The 20,923-nt window shown below is 40.5% G+C and overlaps 2 protein-coding genes and 1 long non-coding RNA gene across 3 annotated transcripts; 2 read left to right on the forward strand and 1 right to left on the reverse strand.

The window, feature by feature from the left end:
- The first annotated feature begins 41 nt into the window (after nt 1–41).
- On the forward strand, nt 42–1,072 carry LOC130140254 (uncharacterized). The gene is made up of 3 exons (XR_008818292.1): nt 42–345; nt 453–577; nt 691–1,072. It is a non-coding gene; the product is annotated as an uncharacterized LOC130140254 (long non-coding RNA).
- Nucleotides 1,073–1,504: 432 nt separating this feature from the next.
- Nucleotides 1,505–9,868, reverse strand: LOC115678852 (coiled-coil domain-containing protein SCD2-like). The gene is made up of 17 exons (XM_030602319.2): nt 9,453–9,868; nt 9,136–9,308; nt 7,793–7,868; nt 7,648–7,689; nt 7,500–7,562; nt 6,266–6,315; nt 6,161–6,188; nt 6,001–6,075; nt 5,791–5,901; nt 5,657–5,717; nt 4,891–5,004; nt 4,685–4,803; nt 4,360–4,420; nt 4,182–4,223; nt 3,606–3,646; nt 2,927–3,053; nt 1,505–1,917 (listed from the first exon to the last, which is right to left on the reverse strand). Exons 1-17 carry the CDS (start codon nt 9,819–9,821, stop codon nt 1,775–1,777), a joined length of 1,695 nt encoding a protein of 564 aa, XP_030458179.1. The 5' UTR covers nt 9,822–9,868; the 3' UTR covers nt 1,505–1,774.
- A 3,043-nt stretch (nt 9,869–12,911) lies between these two features.
- LOC115678889 (dual specificity protein phosphatase PHS1) lies at nt 12,912–19,350 on the forward strand. Its single transcript, XM_030602370.2, has 11 exons — nt 12,912–13,162; nt 13,248–13,346; nt 13,429–13,577; nt 13,739–13,943; nt 14,922–15,098; nt 15,219–15,379; nt 15,705–16,782; nt 17,015–17,161; nt 17,264–17,491; nt 17,944–18,101; nt 18,658–19,350. The coding sequence occupies exons 1-11, from the start codon at nt 13,115–13,117 to the stop codon at nt 19,016–19,018; spliced, it is 2,811 nt and encodes a 936-aa protein (XP_030458230.1). The 5' UTR covers nt 12,912–13,114; the 3' UTR covers nt 19,019–19,350.
- The last annotated feature ends 1,573 nt before the right edge of the window (nt 19,351–20,923 follow it).

The following is a 20,923-nucleotide window of genomic DNA, read 5'->3' on the forward strand; positions in this document are numbered from 1 at the left end:
CGAGAGTCAAAAGGTGGTGAAAAAAGAGATGACTTTGCGTCCCTTCATTTCTGGGAAGATGCCTCCTCAACCCTTTTTGTCCTATAAATGAGCCCGCCAGGATTCCCCCTGGACCTCACCATCCAATTTCCATATTAACCAGCATGGCGATCCCAGAGATCAAGTCAACGAGCAGAATTTAGCCGGTAAATCATCAAACGTGAGCTACGTTGCCCAGATTTGCTCGAGGATTTTCTCAATTGCAACTACACTGGCTGCAACTTTGGCGATGGTCACATGCCGGCAGTCTATCACAGTATTTGGCATCAGGATTGGCGCCCGATACAGCTATCCTTCGGCTTTCAAGTAACCACTCAATCGATCGTGCTAGCTAGTAGCATTTAGTGTAAGATAATACCTTCACTCTTAAAGTCCTAAACTGTTGAAGCTAACGACGATAGATCTATCAACAGGTTCTTTGCTTTTGCGATTGCGGGTGCTTTCTCCATGATGTCCCCTGTTCCTTCTCATCGTCTTCACTCATCCTCGAGGCCCACGGAAACCTTCCAACTTCTTCTTCTTGTTCCTCCACGACTTGGTATGTTCTGTTTGGATCCACATTCGTCAAGCTCTTTCGACAAACTCTTGTTTATTACGTTTTTGCGGACAGGACAAGAATTTTTACATTTGCCGAAAAAATTTCAATAACAGTGGATGATGTCACTAGTACTGGCGGGATGTGCGGCTGCGACGGCAGTTGGATATGTTGGGAAGTATGGAAACAACCACACTAGTTGGATGCCAATATGCGACCACCTGGGGAAGTTCTGTAGCAAAGCCACAACTTCCATGGCATTCGCTTATGCGTCGCTGTTCCTATTTATGTTGCTTGCCATCCTCTCCGCATGGAACATCCGGCAACACTCAAGCATAGCCCTTACTAGTTAAACATTCACTTGTTAGCCTGTGTTGTGCAAATTCAAATGCACTGCTTAGGGATAATAATAGTTGATGTCATCCGTCAAGTTTAATAAGCCAACTTTTTTAAAGCGCTTTCTTTCTTTGGTGTTAACCAACATAACATAGATTGCTACTTTTTCCTCCATTTCCTCATGTTGCTGTTACATTGTGAGTCTTCACATGTTGTAATAGCGACACTACAAGAGATATAACCTTCTCACAGAAGTTGGATTCTTAAACAGCGGGTCACCCTGCCGTAATTCAGAAAGTTAAATTCAATCAGTCTTTCATGCCTCAAGACAACAGACAGGATGATGACTATTACCGGGGGCGGGTCAATTACCAGCAGCAGCTCAGTCTAAATTGTGACTTAAAAGATAGAACAACCCTGCAATTCTCTATATCCAGGCCAGATCACCGAAGCCAAGCTCCCTCTGCAAGTGAGAAAAGCAGAGAGTACTGCCAATGCGCACTAACTACCACAGGCAAATCTTGTCTGACCATGAGATCTAGGAAGACCCTCCTCAAGCTCTTCGCTTTTACAAGTTCAACTTATATGCAATAATGAGGGACAAAATACTTTCATTTATATCACATCGATACAGAACCCAACAGCCATCAAAGAAAGCTTTGACATCTTACAATGAATTTTCTTTCGGTATTGTACAGTTTTCACAGCTCTTGATACTACAAAATTCGAATATCTTGCAGATACACAAGAATGGCACTTCATGTGGCGAATCAATATAAACAAAAGAAAGCTGAACTCGAAAGAACTATAAATCAACAACAAATGAAAAACTAATTGACAAATGGGTCATGAGAACTCATTACATTACTCATGAGAGATCTCTGAGTCTGTTCCCTGGTTGTGGTTGCCTGCTGATAGGGAAGAGGGATTGTCAATTTCTTTGCGAGAAGCTTCCCAAAGTTGCTGCTCTATGCCCAGTTTTCTAAGCTCCAACAGTCCCCGTTCAACTGTCTCGTAACAAGAAGGAAAAAATTTAACTTTCACATTGCTGATGATTGCAACACCAGTCTCGGAAAGTTCTTTTCTAAACTCTACAATTCGGTATATTTCCTACGAATGCCTCTCATACACTATCCTTTTCATCTCCAGACTCGAAAAGTTCTTTCTTATGCTACCACGTAAGAAATCTCCTCAAGGATCCCCCACGGGTCAATGTCCAAATGCTAATACATTTCAGTAGAATTCAAACCTAAATCCATCAATTACATGAAGAGACGAAACACTGTTGCAGTGCCTACTTTTTTTCCCTTTTTTTCCTAGACAAGAAATGTGCATACTTTATCATAAGATATTGCCCGCAGAAGCATATCATGAGCTAACAAATGTACAGTATATTCCATAGTATATCAAGAAATGTACAGTAAGAGATTAGAAAATTGTTGCACTATACTTCATGCTATTTTGACTTAACATAGTTAATTATTCCATACTACATAGGTGAATTTCTCCCCCATAAGTATTAAATATTTCAAATTTATATCGTTGAAAGCTATGATCTAGTAGATTAAAACTTTTGATGAGAACTAGTAAGTGCCAATACTATATATCACCTTAAAAACATGGTGCAATATCACATCCATATCACCTCTGTATATTGCCATTAGATTAAATTTAAATCTACCGCATGTGATCACATGCTGTCAAACAGCGAGACTGTGTTTAAGCACAACATTATTGTAAGTGTGCTGATATTCAACGCAGTGCAACACCCAATGGAGGTCTTGCGATGACATTGGCAGGAAATACATTCACAAGAAAGGCTAATATCATCTGTGCTGAATCAGATATAGGTAATCACTTAAAAAACCGATCACATTAAGTGAACAAGATCCAATCACATGAATCTTCTCCATAACTATCAAAGAATCTTCAAATGGATTCAACGCGCACCCAAGTGTACTCGCATGTGGAGAGAGAGAGAGAGAGAGAGAGAGAGAGAGAGAGAGAACAATTTACCATCCACAGCATCATGTGAGGTTGCTGACTGCCCACTACGGCCGATCCAAAACTGAAGCCTTTCTTCTGCAATATCCTCCTCAACACAATGTGTCAATGCTCTTCTCCAAAAGTATGTAAGCCAAGCCTGCATGTCAATGTAAATTTGTAAGACAGGATTTACTGAATTCTTGCTGATATTGTATTTACCTAAGTAGTACCGACACCGACACGCGACACGCGACATGACATGACACAACTCGCCGACACGTCATTTCTCAAAAAATGAGCATTTTGACACATTGGGACATGTTGTATATTACGTGTATATTTTTATATATACATGATAAATTATCATTTTTATTATTATTTCAATCAAATTAATTTGATTCAAATCCACAAATAAATAAATAATAAATAAAAGAGTGTCAGACGAGTGTTGGTGTCCGACACATGTCCGACACGACACGGAGGCCCCCGGAGAGTGTCCGTGCTTCCTAGGTATTTACAGCTTCTTGAGACGATATCTGCCTTTATTATTTCATGAACGAAGTTTGCTATAAATTATAATAGAACCTTCCCATTCTTCCCACTATAACAAAGATCCAGAAAGGGAGGGAAAACAAACGGATAAGAAGTAAATCAGAAAGCCAAAACAATGGTTAATCAAGTAGAAAGAAGGTAAAAGAAAATAGCGTACTTCTTTGAAAAGAACATCCTCAGCCTCTTCCTCGCTTAGTTCTGCAAAAGAGGATAAAAAATTACTCATCAAGCACTGACAAATCAACGTAGATCCATGCACATCTACAGATGCAGATTATCTGTTTTCCCTTTGCAAGGTCATCTAAAATCAATTTGACAAGGCGCACTGAGCCACAAAGCCACTAGGAAACAGCTCAGATGAACTAGGGTTATTGAACAGAAATGCACCTATTAGTGCAAGAGTAGAGAGGCTTTTAATGATGTAGGAAAAATGACGAGAGTATTTAAAATAAGGTCTTAAATGATAAATCCTCAAAACTTTCCAGTTCATCGTGTCTTATTTACACATCAAATGAAAGAAAACCAAAAAGCTGACGTGTTAGTATCTCAAGACTCTATCTTCAAATAGTAAAGAAAACCAAAAACATATGTGATCGGGATGTCTGTTGGAGCACATAAGGCACCAGCACTACATAATACATGATGGTAGTATTCTTCAAATTTCATCATCAGACAACATATGATAGTGAATGATGAATTGGTGAGTACTGAAAGAGGACAATATCCTCCTTACCATAAGCCTCAACAAACTTGGGATCAACATTAGATTTTGAATCTGAAAATCGCAAGATACCACATGTCATCCCACTAATCTGAGAAGAGAAGATTAACCAAAAAGGACCAAATAAAGTAGGAAGCTCAAAAATGCAAACAAGTAATGAAGTACATAGAAGATTGCTCATCCAACATACCTGAACGAACCAAATTGGGTCGTCTGTGTCGCGCCAGTGCAAGAACGACTGCATCCTCAACCTTGAGACATCCATTCAAAATATATAAGCAATTATTAAAATTCCTCTAACTTAGATCAATAGACTCCACCACCACGAAAGTAACAGTCATCTACGTGGATCCGTTTTTGACAAAACTCTGTCCAAACAAGTTATGAAGCAGTAGATCATCCATATCCATTGTAACAAGGAAAGCGTCCAGAAACTTAATAGAAGGAAACAAGAGAACTCTATGTAAATAAATAGAAAGTTAACAAAGCCATAATTTGAAAAACTAGAGGGTTACCTTTAAAGAAGCAAGTTCACGCAAAGCCATTTCAACAGAAAGCATGCTCTCAATATTCCCTTCTCCAGTTAGATCACTCAAATCTCGAACATGCTTACTCCTTTCTTGATCGCTGCCTCCTGTTCAATGGCATCAGAACAAAAAAATAACGACTAGGAAACAACTAAAACCTCCAGATAGACTAATTAAAAAAAAATAAGACGAACTTTCATTCCAAGACTCCTTAGCCTTTTGTCCTGCAGAAATGACGACTTCAAATGGAAGAGGGGCAAAAGATGACCAATGCTCATGCTTTGATGGTGCAATATCAGCACAAACACCTGGGAAAGCATAAACCAAGAGAAAAAGGGCCCGAATGTAGTGTTGTTCATTCAAAAGAAGATGACAAAGAAGGATAAAAGAATATCTAGATTAAAATCTTTTGAATTAAGTAGAACATATCAGTCTCTCATGGGAAACTAATTGACAGTAGCTTGTGCTCTAACGACGGCATTGGTACGAAGAACATTTTATTAAAGAGTTCTTATAGTATTGGCCATTATTCTTCCTCACTAACAAACGATCATGTCAACAGTACGGAACCAGGGCAGTAGCAATATTACTACAGCTGAGTATACTGTTAAATCAAGCCTCATATGAAGACTAACAAAAAACTTTAAGGTGCATATAGAGATTCTACTATAAGATCTCTGCCCACTTCCTTATTGAACATTGAACAATGACATAAACTCTCCCTGACAGATATCTTATCGCTCCTCAACCATATCAATATACCAGAACACTATTAACCATAATCAAGGGTGGCTTCATAAAAGGATATGGCTAAGCAGTAGAGCTGGAAAACAATTCAATGTATACATTTGAGCTGCCTGGTGATGTATTCACTTCACGCAACCAAGAAACTCATTCAGATTCTGGAATGTATGTGAAAATTCTTTTTGGAAGGAGAATTATGGAACTCTAAATGATTACCATGCTGCACTGCTAGACCCCAATATCGAGCTAGCCAACACCTTTTCAAAACAACTTCCTCCTGAGAGAAATAGACAATTGATCAGGTACAAACATTTGATCATTCATCTAGCAGACTACTTTGCAGAACATACCATCTCTTCTTGAGTCAAAACCATCCTGTGAGTCATTGAACGTAAAGCCTTGGCCTCAGATTCTGCTTCTCGGAGTTGTTCGACAGATGCTACTGCCTCATCTTTTAAGCTCTACATAGATGAACATTTTAACACTAATTTCAATTTTAAAACCAATCAAAAACTTACAAAATAAAAACTTTATAACCATCAGAGCTCAGAGATTTTTGCCTCTATTTCTGAACGAAGGGATGCAATATCCTCATCTCTTCCGTCCTTTGTCTGCTTTGCAGCCTTGAGTGCAGCCTGTAAAATTGTAGAGAGGGGGGATTGTGGTATAACATTGCACAACAGATCTGTTTGTCCCAGAACTGGAATATTCAACACTTACCTCTCTTTGTCGTAATGCTGCTTCTTTCCTACAATCAAATTAAAAAACAGTAAAAAAGAAGCTTATGTGTCTCAAAAACAACACAGCCAAGAGAGCAAAATATACCTGCTCAACAGTTTAGCTTCAAGGGATACACCTTCACCCAAGGCAGCAACCTGAGAATGTGGATTTATTTCATTAACTATACATACTCGAAAAATAATTATCAGCGCATTCACCAAAGCAACCATAGGATGCTACAACAACAGATCTCTGCCCCAGTGAACGACCAGCTACTGTTCGAACCGATCACATGACAGAGTAGGAGAGAGCTACTTGATGCCTGCCAAAATTGCATAGCTGGTTTTTGTTCAAGATCTCCAAGCCATCTATCTGAAGTTTGACCTATCTAATTCTTACCAATTAATATATTGAACCTACAGAAAGGAAAAGAGCTTACTGCTATGTTCCTCTATTTCAGTCCTACTTGCCACCATTTTGTGAGTAATAGTACTCACCACTTTAGACTCCACACCAGTCACATTTTACAAAGGCATTTAAATACACTTACGCATGTGCTGGGGCAATGTTTTCAAAACTGGACATGTCAAACAACCAGCTTAGTGTCCAGGTCACGTTTCAACGGCTTAGTCCAATTGTACAGCCGGGTCAATGCTAGCTCACATCACATGTTCAATTCATGTAATGACCATAATAGTTGTCATGACAAATCCCAAGTCCCATTCTGATTCCATGCAAGGTCATGGGTTTGACAATCATATTGCTTCAAGTTCTGATTTTTGCTTGAGACTGCTACTACTAGACCAAAAGGGCTGGAGCTTGACTGGTCCAGGTCCAGCCCCAATTATTTTGAGAAAAGTTTGTATAGTTAGCCCAAGCTTCAGGTTCACGGATTCAACCTTTGGTCAAAACAGTTCAGTCCGAAATTTTTTACCAAACTGGTTTTTATGACTGCACAGGGGACAGATTCAACTGGCAGAACCAGCCACTCCTGTCTGATTTTAAGAACGTCATTTTGGGAAGAGTCTCTCCTTCTACCTTCCCATTTCCCCCATAACAACGAATGAACAGATCAACCATAACCAGGAAGAAGAAATGCTATAGATGTTATCTAGATAGCTCTAGTCAATCCAAAAGGTTGTAGGCAAACCCATAATTTCAGCAATTATAGACACCAAGTCTAATCTCCCTACGTAGAGTTGACGACAGTGTGTCACTCTACTAAACTCACATAAGGTTGGTTTGGACTTGCACTTAGTGGCAGCAGGATACGATGTAATGATCTCACCATGTAAACCACCAAATTACTATGAAACAAGAAAGAAGAATCATTGGCAACCTGTTTCTCAAGTTCCCTAGCTCTGGCCTCTGCTTCCTCACGTCTCTCTTCAGCACGCCGTAGCTGCAAGCAGCAGAGAGCCTCGATATGAAAATAAAAAATATGAAATAGTGTGAAAAGGTTAATTTTATTTTGATTAAGAGAAAACCTTGTCGACTATCATTTCATTTTCTTCTTGTAATATATCGAGCTGTAAAAAGAAAGTAGTATGTATCAGCTTTAAGCAGATCATCTCATAACTTCTAAAATGCAGTTGATCCATAAAAAGACAGAAATTGATGGAGATGATGTACTTCATCTCGAAGAGCAGAAGCTTCATGCTGATCTCCCGTGTCCTTTAAGTTCTTTTGTCCCACATCAGAAGCAAACCTGCAATCATAGTCCAAAGCAAAAAACAAAAACAAAACTCATATAACCAAACCAATACAATCAATGGTAACATGCTTTTAGCTAGCTGCAGAATAACTGGCTTTATTGACACGGCAACTTATTGAGGATCACATTTATCTGAAAAAATTTCTACAACATCGACAATGCCCTGGGAAAATGTATGCAGAGCAGGAAGTGGTTCAGAATTGACTCCCTCCTAATTTGACTTAGAGAGAGACATGCAGCTGAGAGAACTTTGTTTAATATGGCACGGGACGAGATATTTGCAGGGGAGAGAACTCTTTTGTATGCATGCATAGGGGGAGTGCGATAGGGAATGAATCCAAGTCCTATTGGGTTGTACCACCAAGCCAGACCCTAGTTCTTGAGGTGAAAGAACTGGCAATACATGGTCATAGATGACTTCTTTTGCAAATTAGCTTTCATTCGGTGATAGAAAATAATTGCTCATTTAAAACAACAAGATGAATTTCACCACCATAACCCCTTTTTGAAATGGTAAAATTTAACAAGAAATTGATCATCCTCCAGAGATTTTGTAATCAAACGGATGAACCTCAAAACTGCTGTAACCACAATGCCGTAAAAGACACCAGAAAGCACATTAAGAGGAAACAGTTATGCAGTAATTCATAGAGACTCTCGAACAGTTCATCTATAGTGGTAAGCAATACATAATGTTACTTCTTTATGGTTTCAGGACATCATTAGGTACCCTGACGTCTCACTTTGAAGAAAGATCTAGACAGAGGACCTCTGGTTCCCGCGGTGAGGGTTGATGTTAAGATTATAAGCTACACACATTTGGCCATTGATGAATATAAGGAAATCCATTCTTCCTCGTGATGTCATCTCGTGCATTGTGGGTCGGACAGCAGATTCCAGCAAGGTATATCATGTAGAGGCAAACATTGTGGGTTTTGACTACACGCACAAGATGGTCGAAGCAGCAATTCCTAGGATAACGATTTCTTATCACAATTAAGGGCGTGCAAGGTTACTACAGCAATGTTTTCAAGTACAAGAAGTCCATGAATATAACATAGCATTCTTTTGGAACCAAAAGCCCAAATAGGACTAAACAACAAATGCAAATGGCAGATGTGGAGGAGCCTTTTGCATATAACTTCAACAAAGCGACAACGCAGCGCAGGACACGTTTAAACAGCACGATTAAGAGAAGCTACTGTGAGCTGGATTACCCTCAAGAGATCCGAGTCTGTAAGATACGAAGGATTTGCTTTACCTTCTGCCCTCTCTGCTATTTCTGGTAGGGGGTTCGATAGGAGGAATGGAAACGGGAGTCCTGAGGGTCGGTTTGCTAGGCGGCACCAACGGAGTGGAACGAACAGACATGGACGGTCTTCCAGCTGAAGTGGACCTGACTGAGGTGGCATGATCTACAAAGTTCCGACCTAACTAAGTAGGACAGAAAAAGAAAAATGTGATCAGCGCCTCCGAAGCTCGCCGAGCAATCGGAACGGAAGAGAGGCAGATCAACTGACGCGAGGAAGCAGGGACTGGATGGATGCAGACGGGCGGAATCGGAGGGGAAATACATACCGCAGGGGAAGGAGATCTATTAGGCCTGGCGACGGAAATCGCAGGGAAGGAGGCGGCGGCGTTGTTGTTGTTGCTGGAGTAGGGAGCAGGAGGCGGGGGAGCTCTGAACCGAATGCCGAGGTCCTCGTCGTCGTCGTCGTCGTCGTCGTCATCGCCGCCGGAGACGGATTGAGAGGCCATGACCTGGGCGAGGCGCTGGGCAGCGGCCTTGGCGGCGACGTTCTGGGTGCGCTTGATGGTGGAGTGAGAGTGGGGGAAGCGGGAGTGGGGATGCGCCGGGGACATGGCGGGGGAGGAGGAGCCGGTGCTGCTGGAGCCGCCGCTCCACTGCCGGGAGTAGACGGGGCTCTCCGTCCTCCGCCGATCCATCCGAGATGGGTGGGTGGGTCGTGGGTTCCTTGCTGGTCTCCGGCAGCGGGAGCGTGGAATTCGGTTAAAAATGGGTGGCGGCGTTGACAATGAGACGACGCCGTGTCGATTGCTTTTCCCTCTTCTTCTTCTAGGAGTCAGACCCACGTCTGAACCCCTCAATCCGATGATGGGCCGAGAAATGCCGTTGGATTGATAAGTGATGGCATGATGAGGGCTACTCTTGGGTGCACCGAATCCTTTTTTCTTCTTTTCCCTTTTTTTTTTTCGATAAAGGATTATTATCAAAGAGAAAAGAAGATGTCATAATGACTTGGGAAAATACCACAAAAAATCATAAACTATGCCATTTGTGACACATTTACTCTAAACTTTTTTTTGTAACACGGAAAACCCCCAAACTATGCCACTTGTGACAAATTTACCCTGAATTTTTTTTTGTGACACGAAAAATCTCAAATTATGCCACTTGTGACACATTTACCCCATAATACTTTGACCCATAAGCATTTTCGTCTTTTTCCTTTTTCTGTTTTTTTTTTCCTTTTTTTTTCTTTCTTCTCTGGCGAGGGAAGCTGGCGAGGGCAGTCCTTGCCGGCGGTGGGTTGGGGAGGGCTGCCCTTACCGGATTTGGCGAGGGTCGCCCTCGCCTGGGCGAGTGAGGGCAGCCTTGCCCAACGCCGGCGAGGGTCGCCCTTGCCCGCCCAGGCGTGGGTGACCCTTGCCCGACGCCGGCGTGGGTGACCCTCGCCCGACGCCGGCGAGGGCAGCTCTCGCCGGCATGGGTCAAAGGAAAAAGACGAAAATGTCCATGGGTCAAAATATTATGGGGTAAATTTATCACAAGTGGCATAGTTTGGGATTTTTCGTGTTACAAAAAAAAGTTCAGGGTAAATGTGTCACAAGTGACATAGTTTGGGGTTTTTGGTGGTATTTTCCCTAATGATTATTTGGAGTAAAAACGATGAGGCCATGTTGGATAGCTAGGATACAAGTCGAGATAGGATAAAATTTGTCAAAAATTATATTCGGTTCTTGTTTAAGATAGGATGAAGTCGGCTATAAATGAAATATAGCTTGGGTAAAAATATTTCATGGGGAGGTAGAATAAAGGTGGGCAGGATTTTTTATATCCATGACATAAAATCTATTTCTCTTGAATAACAAATTTATTATATTAAAAGGTTAATAGCACGAAAAACTCCAAACTTGTATGTTTATAACAAATTTACCCCAAACTAATTTTTTTATCACCAAAAATCTCAAATCGGTACATTTGTGACAATTTTATCCCAAATTAATTTTTTAACCATGAAAAACCCTAAATTGGTATATTTGTGACAAATTTACCCTCCGTTAGTTTCCGTTAAATTGTATTAATACCATGAAAAATCACAATCTGATATACCTATGGCAAACAGAGGGTAAAATCTCAAATTGATACACTTATCAACTGCTACGTGTCATCAAACTCAGCAAGTAAATTTGTCATAAGTGTAACCGTTTAGGGTTTTTGGTGGTCAAAATGCTAATTTGGGGTAATTTGTCACAAGCGTACCAATTTAAGATTTTTCGTGATATTAACCCTAAATTTAAAAAAATATTTAAATATAAAATAATATTTAGATTTTAATTTAAAAACGGAAATTCAAAATAATAAAAAAATAATGAACAAAATTTTTTTATTTTCATATTTTTATTTATATATTTGAATTTCTATTCTATAATATATATATATATATATATATATATTCTACATATGCGTATTTATTTAGTATCTATATCTATTACATATTTTAGGTAAATTAGTATAGTTTATTATTTGATAAAAATTTTATTGACGAGTGATGGAAGGGAATAAAAAAACAAAAAAGAGAGGAAAAATAACTAGAGAAAAGTAAATAAAAATAATGTAGAAGAATCCTAATTTTAAATGAACAAATTCAAATTTGAAACTAATCTTTCTAATTCACTTCGTCTCCTTTTTCTACATATCTCTAGTTTATGTTGAAGTTTCACGACTCTTCCATGGTTCTTTGTTCAACGCTTCACTAAAAAAGCAAGAGAGTTGAAGCTCTTTTTGCTCCATGATTCTCTAGTTCACGTTAAAAGTCCACGAAAGTTGCAAAACAGCCGAAGCTCTTCTTATCGGTAATTTATTTTGAGTTTTACATAAGTGACGAGAGAGTAAAAGTACTACACATTTCGAAATCACAAAGGTGAATAATCATTTTTCTCTATTTTACTAGATTCGACATACATTTCTTGTTATTGTTGAATGAATTGATTGATGGAGGTTAACTCTAGTTGTATATTTGTGATTTCTTTAACAATGACTCATGAGAAATTCTTATCAATCTTCATTTTTAATTTGCAGGTTCATTTACATCGATACATTGTTCATGCCAAATAATGGATATGATAAGATATGAAAATATTTGGCTATATTATTGTGATTCACAAAACAATGAATAAGATATAACAATATTTATGGATCTCATATCTTATGCTATAGGACCACAGAATGTGGAGTTACACATCGCAAAAGGGGAAAAACACTGATAGGGCCTCCTTTAAGAATACCACTAGGATTGTATATAGTAAGAATACTCATCTTCTCATTGCAATAAAATACTTCGGTACTTTACCAGCAACTAGACGCCATTATGCTGACTTTTAAATTTCTTTCTCCTAAAGAATTCCTTGCTATGATTCGGTAAATCTATCGATACAAAGGCAATGCATTTGGCCATCTCTCAATCATTTGACAACAAATAAAAGAAGTTTCGGGTTTTTGCGTGGTAATACCCGAATTTTTATGTAAACCTAAAGCTTTTGAGAAGTTAATTTAATTCGATTTAATTTCATTGTTAGAAGACTCTAAACTTAATTTAAAGTTTGATTTAATTTTTCTAATTTTCCATTTTAGCCATCTTCGAGGTTAAATGAAGGTTATCAGCAAGAAAGTTGTTATCGAGATATGCAAATTAATCTCTATATGTACTCGCCTTACTATTTTATTTTATTTTATATGAAGCTACCGAGGGGCGAAAATCAGAGAAGAAAGGAGGAGACGGGGGCAAGCAGCAGCACACCGTGAGTCCATGTCCATCAGTCGTGTGCAAAACCGTACTACATACGCAGCAACGTGATTTCATCATCATTTCCAATAAAGAAAGGTGGAGTGCCTCGTTGTCTCTCTCGTTCCAAAGACCCCGCAGAAGGAAAACCATCTTCAGCAGCGACCTCAACTGAGCAAAAAGTGGTGGTGGTGGTGGGACTGAAGCCGAAGGATGTCTAAAGAGCAGACGGAAGACCATCTTCATCGACCACAGGTCCAGGTATGTACTCACTTCACATTCCTCTTCCTCTGATGCATATACCCGAGAAACTTAGGTGGTGGTGGCTTTGATCTTGCTCTGTCAGCCCGTGCGGGATTCGGAGGATAAAGAGGAAGACAAGGAGTTGGATCTGGGAACTTTGGAGGAGGCTGAGGCTCCGCCACCCCTTACCGTCGCTTCTCGGGTAACTCTTCTTCATCACTCCGCATTCCCAAGAAAGCTAAATCCAATTCCACCCAATGCCCAACCCGGTTATGTCCTTGCAGTTTTTGTATATGTTGGGCGATATTACGACGGGTCCGGCTCACAGGTTCAGCCAGTGGCTGGAATTGGTGCGCAAGCGCAGTGGCCGTTACCCATCTTCTGGCTTCCCCCATCGTCCCCACCGTATCCATGATACCGTGCCACAATCTGGGTATTCGTATTACCCCCTTTCTCTTATGTATCTCTCCATTAATGGACGAACAAGTGTTTCTTGCTAACATGTAGGGACGAATATGAGTGCATTACCAGTGGGTATCAGTCTCAAACCGAGAGCGTCCGATGTGTTAAGTAACAAACTGCTAGATCATGCAGGACGGAAGCTTCGACTGTTGACTCAAATTCTAGTCTATCCCCCGAGCAGTTCTCAGAAATTAGTTTGTGGGAAAGACTAGGGAAAGCTGCAATGCTTAATATTGAGTCGAGCTCTTTCTCATGGGACATGTTGTCCTCTCTTCACCACACTGAACACAGCAGTAGCACTGAACATTCCGAGGATGAAATGAATAAAGCTCTCGAGGTACTGCCTTCCTCGTATTGAGAGATGTTCTGTTATAATGGATGTTGTCTTTGTTGCAATATCGGTATGGTACGCATGACAGGATGATTACTAGTACTTGCCGACATTTAAACTAAATGCCTGAGTTACTTGATTTTCAGTTTGAAAGAGATGAGTCCCTGAGAATGGTTCTACCGTGCTATGAAAGTTGCTTCATTGCAACAATTACTTATGAAGAATGCAACTTTCGGTGATTATAGATTTGTGTAATGTCTTCAGGGTGAGGTGGCAAACTTTACCGGGTATTTCTGTTTATAGTCTGGACGAACAATTTGATATGGGTTGTGGGTGGGCCCTGTGGGCAGACGGATATCTCATGCCTTTAATAGTGAGAAACGAGATGTTTGGAATAAATAAAGTTGGACAGTTTTCGCATGATCTGTGGTTAATTCGACAGTAAGGATCCATTATCAATTTCCAATTGACAGAAGTTTGGAGATTAGCTTAAGGATCATCCGCACTTCTTACTCTGAGTGGTTATTGTCTAAAGCACGTGATGAGCACAAGCTGTGCTACTCTTCATGAGTAGTGTTTTCAATGGTAGATATTTTACTTCGCTGTCTTCAGGGCTCTTTTAGCAATTTCCAAGACATAGTCATGTCTTCCTTGATAGACCTTTCACATTGGAGTGCCCTTTGTTAGGCATATGCGAATTGCATCCGTGGGATACATTAGTGAAACTACAGAGTTCCTCTGTCTGTTTCTTATATGTTGAACTATGGATGCATTCATGCCTTCTTCCTGGCTTTGTTTCAACATAATCCTCTAGTCAATGCAGTTGATGATAAACAATGCAGAACTGGGAAATTTATTAATGTTTAGGAGAACCTTTTTGAGCCTTTTCACAGTGAACGGATCCTTCTTTTCTCTTTGTAAAAGTTAACCTGCTCCCTTGCTCTATTGTATGTTATTCTCAAAATTTAATACTTGTCGCGGCAGGTGACTGTCAATTCCGGGGGAGTTGTCTTCTTTGGGCTATTTAATCTGCCTAGTATTGGTGATGCATTTGCGAAGGAAGCTGTTGCTGTTATAAAGATATCATCGTCTAGGATGGCCACACAATCCGAACGCCTTGGCTATGAATTTGCAAAGTGGTTGGGCATCCAAACTCCACAGGTTGTTTTGTAGGATGAAACATATCACCTAGGCATTGAGTCCATCTCTCCCGATCTCTAGGCAGCTTTATCTTTTATAACCTCTGTTCTTGCTAGAATTTACCGTATCATAGTATTGCAGGCCAGAGTCGTTCATAATTCTAGCCCTGAATGGCTTCAAATAAAGGAAGCTGCAGAGAAAGCAAAAACGACAGCAATTTCAGAGGGAGACGAAATTGGTGAAGTGACATGTGCAGAACTCTTGGAAGCTCTTGAGCTCAGTCGATGCCTTCTTCTGATGAGGTGTGCCTTACACTGAATTTGAATCTTTAATCAGGTTCCTCCATACTGTACTATGGAATATTCTTTTATTGGCTTACCTCACATTATTGGATATTTTGGTAGATTGGGCATATGTTTTATCATATGAGTCTCAGTTGTTTTGGTTCTTCATTATCTTATCACACCAGATTATGGTCTCCATCATACCATGGCAGTTGCACAATGTGCTTCTTTGATCCTCCCCATGGCCACAAGAGAAAGCATGAGATAACATGAAATTTCTCCGGAATGCCTCCAGCATTAAATTTTTTCCCCTTAAATTGATGTAGATGGTTGTTTTGAACAGTTATGTGCACGGGTCTCCGTTATTGGAGAGTTCAGCTGCATTTGAGTCTCGGGAAGCTGCAGAAAAGACAGCAGCAGCTCTTGGCAGGGTCTTGATGCTGGACCTTGTCATCAGAAATGAAGACAGGCTTCCTTGTCGTCAGCTACGGTGGCGTGGAAATCCTGCCAATCTATTATGTGCTGACAAGATGGCTTCGACAGGGGCAGATGCATTGGAGGAGGCTTTTGATTCTGCGGTCCAGAGGTATAGACCAAGGGTCCTTAGAGCTCTTCAGAATGAAAGGAGGGCAACATCTGTTGACAGTAGATTGAGTGCTCATAATTCTGCTCTCATATCACAGACTTCCGACCTTTCTGACATCACTGAATCACCAAAATCTGGCAATATGAGCCAAAAGAGTGGGATGTCAAATGAGTCAACATCATCTGCTTTTCACATTGTGGCAATTGACTCTGGTGTGCCACGTCGACCTCCACATGGAAAACGGGCAAATGACCAAGCAAATTATCCCAAGTTGGTTGAGCTGCTTCTCAATAGTTGTGAGTACGCTTCGAACATGTTGCATGAAATAAGTGGCGGCAGGTTAGGGTCACCTCCTTTGCAGGATGGTGAAAATATGGACGAGATGTGTCTGGCTGAGGTTGCCTCTGTTGTCCATGTATTTCGCAATGGATTCCGTGCTGCTCTGAGGGACCTGCAAGGTTTTCATATTTTTTTACTTGCTCTTCACCAAAAACTGGATTCCTTATCACGATCGTTTTTTAACATAATTAACAAGACATCTTTGGGGGATTCTGACAAAGATGACCTGGTGGTCCCTGAGTCACCCTCAGGAGCTGCTGGTGTTCCTAGCTCTTCGTCTAATAAGGAACGGGGTACTTCTCACCATACAGATTTAAGTGATTCAGAGTTGCAGAGAACCGCACTGAGGTCATCTTCAGGAAATAAAGAAAGCTTGGATTCTAGTTCTCCTCTTTCGCGAGAAAATTGGCATGGAAAATTTTGCAAAGGGAGTGGAGAGCCCTTTCGTAGCCTGCGCTTGACGGCAAAATTACGTGACTTTCATAAGTATGCTAAGGTTGGTTTGCATTTAACCTTGTCGTTGAACTTGGCCAAGCACAATGGTGACAGTTCTTTAGCTTCTGCTGAAATGTTCAATTTCTCAATGGGATAAAATTGATCTTAATTCATGAATACCATCGGCCAGTAATGTTTAGTAGGTCCACACTCTGTGGCTAAATGGATTGATCTTCTCTTATTACCACCTCTACTATTGCAAAACATTGAGCTCACAAGTCACAGTCTTTCAGGTTGATGCCGAATCAAGTAAGGATTTGGAGCACTGGAATGAGATGCTTAAGAATGATGCTGTAAAACTCTGTCAGGAAAACAATTTCAACACAGGATTTTTTGAGGGGAATGATAATAATAGTGTTGTTGATGCTTATGAATTGAAGGTACAACGAACAATCACCTTATTCCTCCGCAGAGATGTACTTCAATTCCAATCAATTTTCTGATGCATATATTCTTTCTAATACACTCAGTTGTGCTCATAGGTTAGACTGGAACACATTCTTGAAAGGATAGCATTAATTTCTGAAGCAGCAAATACGGAGAGGCCATCTTCAATTACAAGTAGCTTGTTTATTGGTGGGGCTTTGGCAGCAAGATCAATTTTTACACTGCAACATTTAGACATCACCAACGTTTTATGTTTGTGTTCCAATGAAATTGGACAATCAGATTCTCAGTATCTCGATCTGTTTAAGTACAAGAACTTCTCTGTGAGTACATAAATTGTTTACTTGAAGTCTGAGTGGACATTTCATCTCTGGGTCACTACTCCACTGTGATATTATCACTTATAATCAAATTGCTTAATTTCCTACTGGCAAGTGGTTATCATAGCCTGAGAAGTTTACTTCATGCACTGTATCAAGTTATCTCATAAACTTTTTGCTTAATTTATCATACTCTCTGTTCCTTTTACAAGAAAAAATGACAGAAGTCTAAAGCGTTCTTTTCTGTTAAGCTTTCTTCTTTCTGGCAGTATTTGCCTGTGGTTCAACTGCAGGACGATGAATGTTGTTCCTACACACGATCACAAGCACTGAGGACAAGCACTTTTCATCATGATGCTTGCTTCTGTATGCATGCCTTTGGATTTCTCATGAGTTTTGGATTTCTTGTCCACATAGTGCCTTCTCATGACACACTGCTTACCCTACTTCAACAGATAAGTGATGATGAAGAGACCAATATCAGCAGTATTTTCGTTGAAGCGTGCGATTTCATTGATCATGTAGAGCAGATAGGTGGGAAGGTGCTTGTTCATTGCTTTGAAGGCAGAAGCAGAAGTGCCACGATGGTGATTGCTTACTTGATGCTCAGGAAGTAAGTGGTGTCTTTTAACACAGTGGAATAGGGGAACATGAAACTATTGTCTTTGTCAAGTGTAGTCATATCAGGATCTGACTCAGGAATGAATTAAAGAATATCCGTATCTTAAATGGAGGTGATTGTAGTCTAGAAATCTTAACTTTTTAACACAGACATTAGTTTACATGGTGTGAAATAGACATTTATTTGAAACTGGAAACCAGTCAAGTCACAAGCTTTTTCTTTTTCAGTGCAATTTACACTTCTTTCGACACTACTTTACTGGTATCTTAGTGCTTAACTAACAGACTAGTTAACTATTACAATTCTCGTTCGGTTTACAAGTCTAGGTTCATATGTGAGGTCTATAACTTTAGGAATATACAAATTAACATGTTTATTAAAGACAAACGTAAATCTCTACTGTGAATATATTTTCACTTTTGCACAATGTGGTACAGGTCTTTTAGAATCCCAACAATAGCAAATGATCAAGCTTTCAGCATTTGTTTCTATGCTTGTGTTCATTGTCTTAAAGGGGAATGCTCATGCAAATTCTCTCGTTATGTAGAAATTTCACTCTGTTAGAAGCATGGAATATCCTTAAACGAGCTCATCGGCGAGCACAACCGAATGATGGGTTTGCTAGAATCCTTCTGGATCTTGACAGGAAGTTGCATGGGAAGGTCTCTATGGAATGGCAACAAAGAAAACCGGTCATGAAAGTTTGCTCCATCTGTGGGAAGAATGCCGGCCTCAGCAGCAGCTCCCTCAAACTGCATTTGCAAAAGTCTCACAAGAAGCTATCGTCTGGGAGTGTGGATAGTGCAATGACAATGGAAATACAAAAAGCGCTGACAGCACTTAAAATAAGTCGAAGTGGAAGTGTCAGCCCCACAAGCAGACGATCTCGTGCAGTAATGGATGAGTAGTAAAAGCACGCTCCTACATGCTCACCAAGATTATGCCCACTCCTTTTGCTTCTCTCAAAGGTCTCTCACTACTTAAATTAAAATCATGAAAGTATCATTTTTGAAATAGATGCTTGCATCTCTTTTTATTTTTTTATATTTTTTATATTTTTTATGTACCTGCCAAATGGTTATATTGTGGTACTCTTGAAGCGATGCATTGGCAATTGAAGCATGCTTCTGGAACCGTCATTGGACCGGTGCCTTATCCTTTGCGTATAGTATCTATAGATGTTTATTTTTATCATGTATATATCTACATTATTCTTCCTTATAATTTTCCAAATTTACTATGGAAGGCTTATACCAAAGATCTACTGTAGGTATGCTTCATGCAACCTGAACCCTACACAACCTCTGTAGGGTGAACTCCAGATTAATGGTGAGATAAGGTTTAACGCCGTTTATTTGGGACGATTTAAAGAGTTCTGCCTTGACATGCTCGGAGCAGCGTCGTTAGGGAAGACTTGACTAGATCGTCCCCTAACATTTTCTTGGGCTTTACTTACCCTTATTTTGTGTTGTTTTAACACGCGGTTGTTGACACCTAAATTTCGGCGCATCATTTAGTGGTTAATTGCATAGAAAATTAGGGATTAAATTTTAACCCCTAAACAAAAATATTAAAATTGCATACCATATAGTTTAGGTTCATATAGATTAATTGCATTCCGCATCGGATTGGCGGTGGCAAGCGAGCTTAAAATTCGTCATGTAAATTGAGCTCGGACATCGAACGAGACTCGGCTCACTCGGAAGGCAAGGGCCGAAAATTACAAGTCAGAAGGGCTTGGTTGTCTTAATTTGAGCTTAAATTAGCCCATTATGCTTAATTAAATAAAAGCCCACATTAATTCAGCCCACTTGAAATTAAATGATAATTAAAGCCTAAGCCCATTAGGACTAGAAAGCCCGGCTAATTGACCTAAGTTTATATTATAAATACATCGTTATGTGTCATAATTAAAGGGGGGCTTCACTTCACACAATCGAGAGAATAGGAAAGCAAAAAAGAAAAGTCAGAGAGAGAGATTGTCTCTGTTCTTTTCGCAGGAGGCTCAACTCACGAGAGTGAAGGAGGAGAGCAAAAGGTCTCCACGTTCTGCACTCACAGAAAAGCCAAAAGAAAAAAGGAGTTGGGACAATTTTCAAGAAGAGAAATAGCGAGAGCAAGAGAGAGAGAACACAGAGAGAGGAGCCACACATATTGAAATACACGGCCACAATTGAGAGACCTGGCTACATAGAGAGAGGCCACGGCAGAGAATAGAGAGAAAAGAGATAAAACGTGGAGAGAGGGGAGAAGTGAGCCATCTCTCTTCTCGTACCAGCGAGTGTGCCACTACGGCACTTTGTGGTGTTCTAGGCAAGGCCATCGCAGCCACCAACAGCTCCAGTTCAACGTCCTGGCGAGGTCTTGAAGTCCCGGCGAATCCTACGAGCTTTTGGTTTATTCTTTTTCAGGTTTCTCAGCGATCTTGGCACTCTTTCTAGCAACAATTCAGCAAGGATCTTACGGCATCAGCGTCCTCGGCACGAAGACCAGCTTGCTATCACGTCCAACAAGGATCCATCCATTGTCGTGATTTCCGGTGGGCACCATCACTTGCCGTGAGTCCCGCCGCATCGCCGGAGAGCCGCCCGTCCCCGCCTGTTGGCCGCTGCCCGGAGACGCCCGCCGCGCCGCCGTTCCCGTCGTGTCACCGTCGCTAGCCGCCACTGTTCCCGACGTCGCACCGCCGCTCACGACGCACCGCCGATCTGCAATCCCGATCCGCTGCAGATTCAAATTAGGAAAGAAATCTGCAAATCAGGTAATTATCATATCCCGATTTGATTCGAATATTTGGTTGCCTAATTTGTGCT

This window comes from Syzygium oleosum, unplaced genomic scaffold (assembly GCF_021117445.2).
Source record: "Syzygium oleosum isolate NSW1041296 unplaced genomic scaffold, Sole_v2.1 Sole_v2.17, whole genome shotgun sequence".
NCBI lineage: Eukaryota > Viridiplantae > Streptophyta > Magnoliopsida > Myrtales > Myrtaceae > Syzygium > Syzygium oleosum.

Bases quoted from the DNA above. Each gene is read 5' to 3' on its own strand.
- LOC115678852 (XM_030602319.2), bottom strand. From the start codon at position 9,821: ATGGATCGGCGGAGGACGGAGAGCCCCGTCTACTCCCGGCAGTGGAGC. The intron at 5,718-5,790 runs GTATGTTCTGCA...TATTTCTCTCAG, and splicing joins TTTTGACTCAAGAAGAGATG to GAGGAAGTTGTTTTGAAAAG. The intron at 3,647-4,181 runs GTAAGGAGGATA...CCTCTTTTGCAG, and splicing joins CAAGTTTGTTGAGGCTTATG to AACTAAGCGAGGAAGAGGCT.
- LOC115678889 (XM_030602370.2), top strand. From the start codon at position 13,115: ATGTCTAAAGAGCAGACGGAAGACCATCTTCATCGACCACAGGTCCAG. The intron at 15,380-15,704 runs GTGTGCCTTACA...TGTTTTGAACAG, and splicing joins CGATGCCTTCTTCTGATGAG to TTATGTGCACGGGTCTCCGT. The intron at 17,492-17,943 runs GTGAGTACATAA...CTACTTCAACAG, and splicing joins TTAAGTACAAGAACTTCTCT to ATAAGTGATGATGAAGAGAC.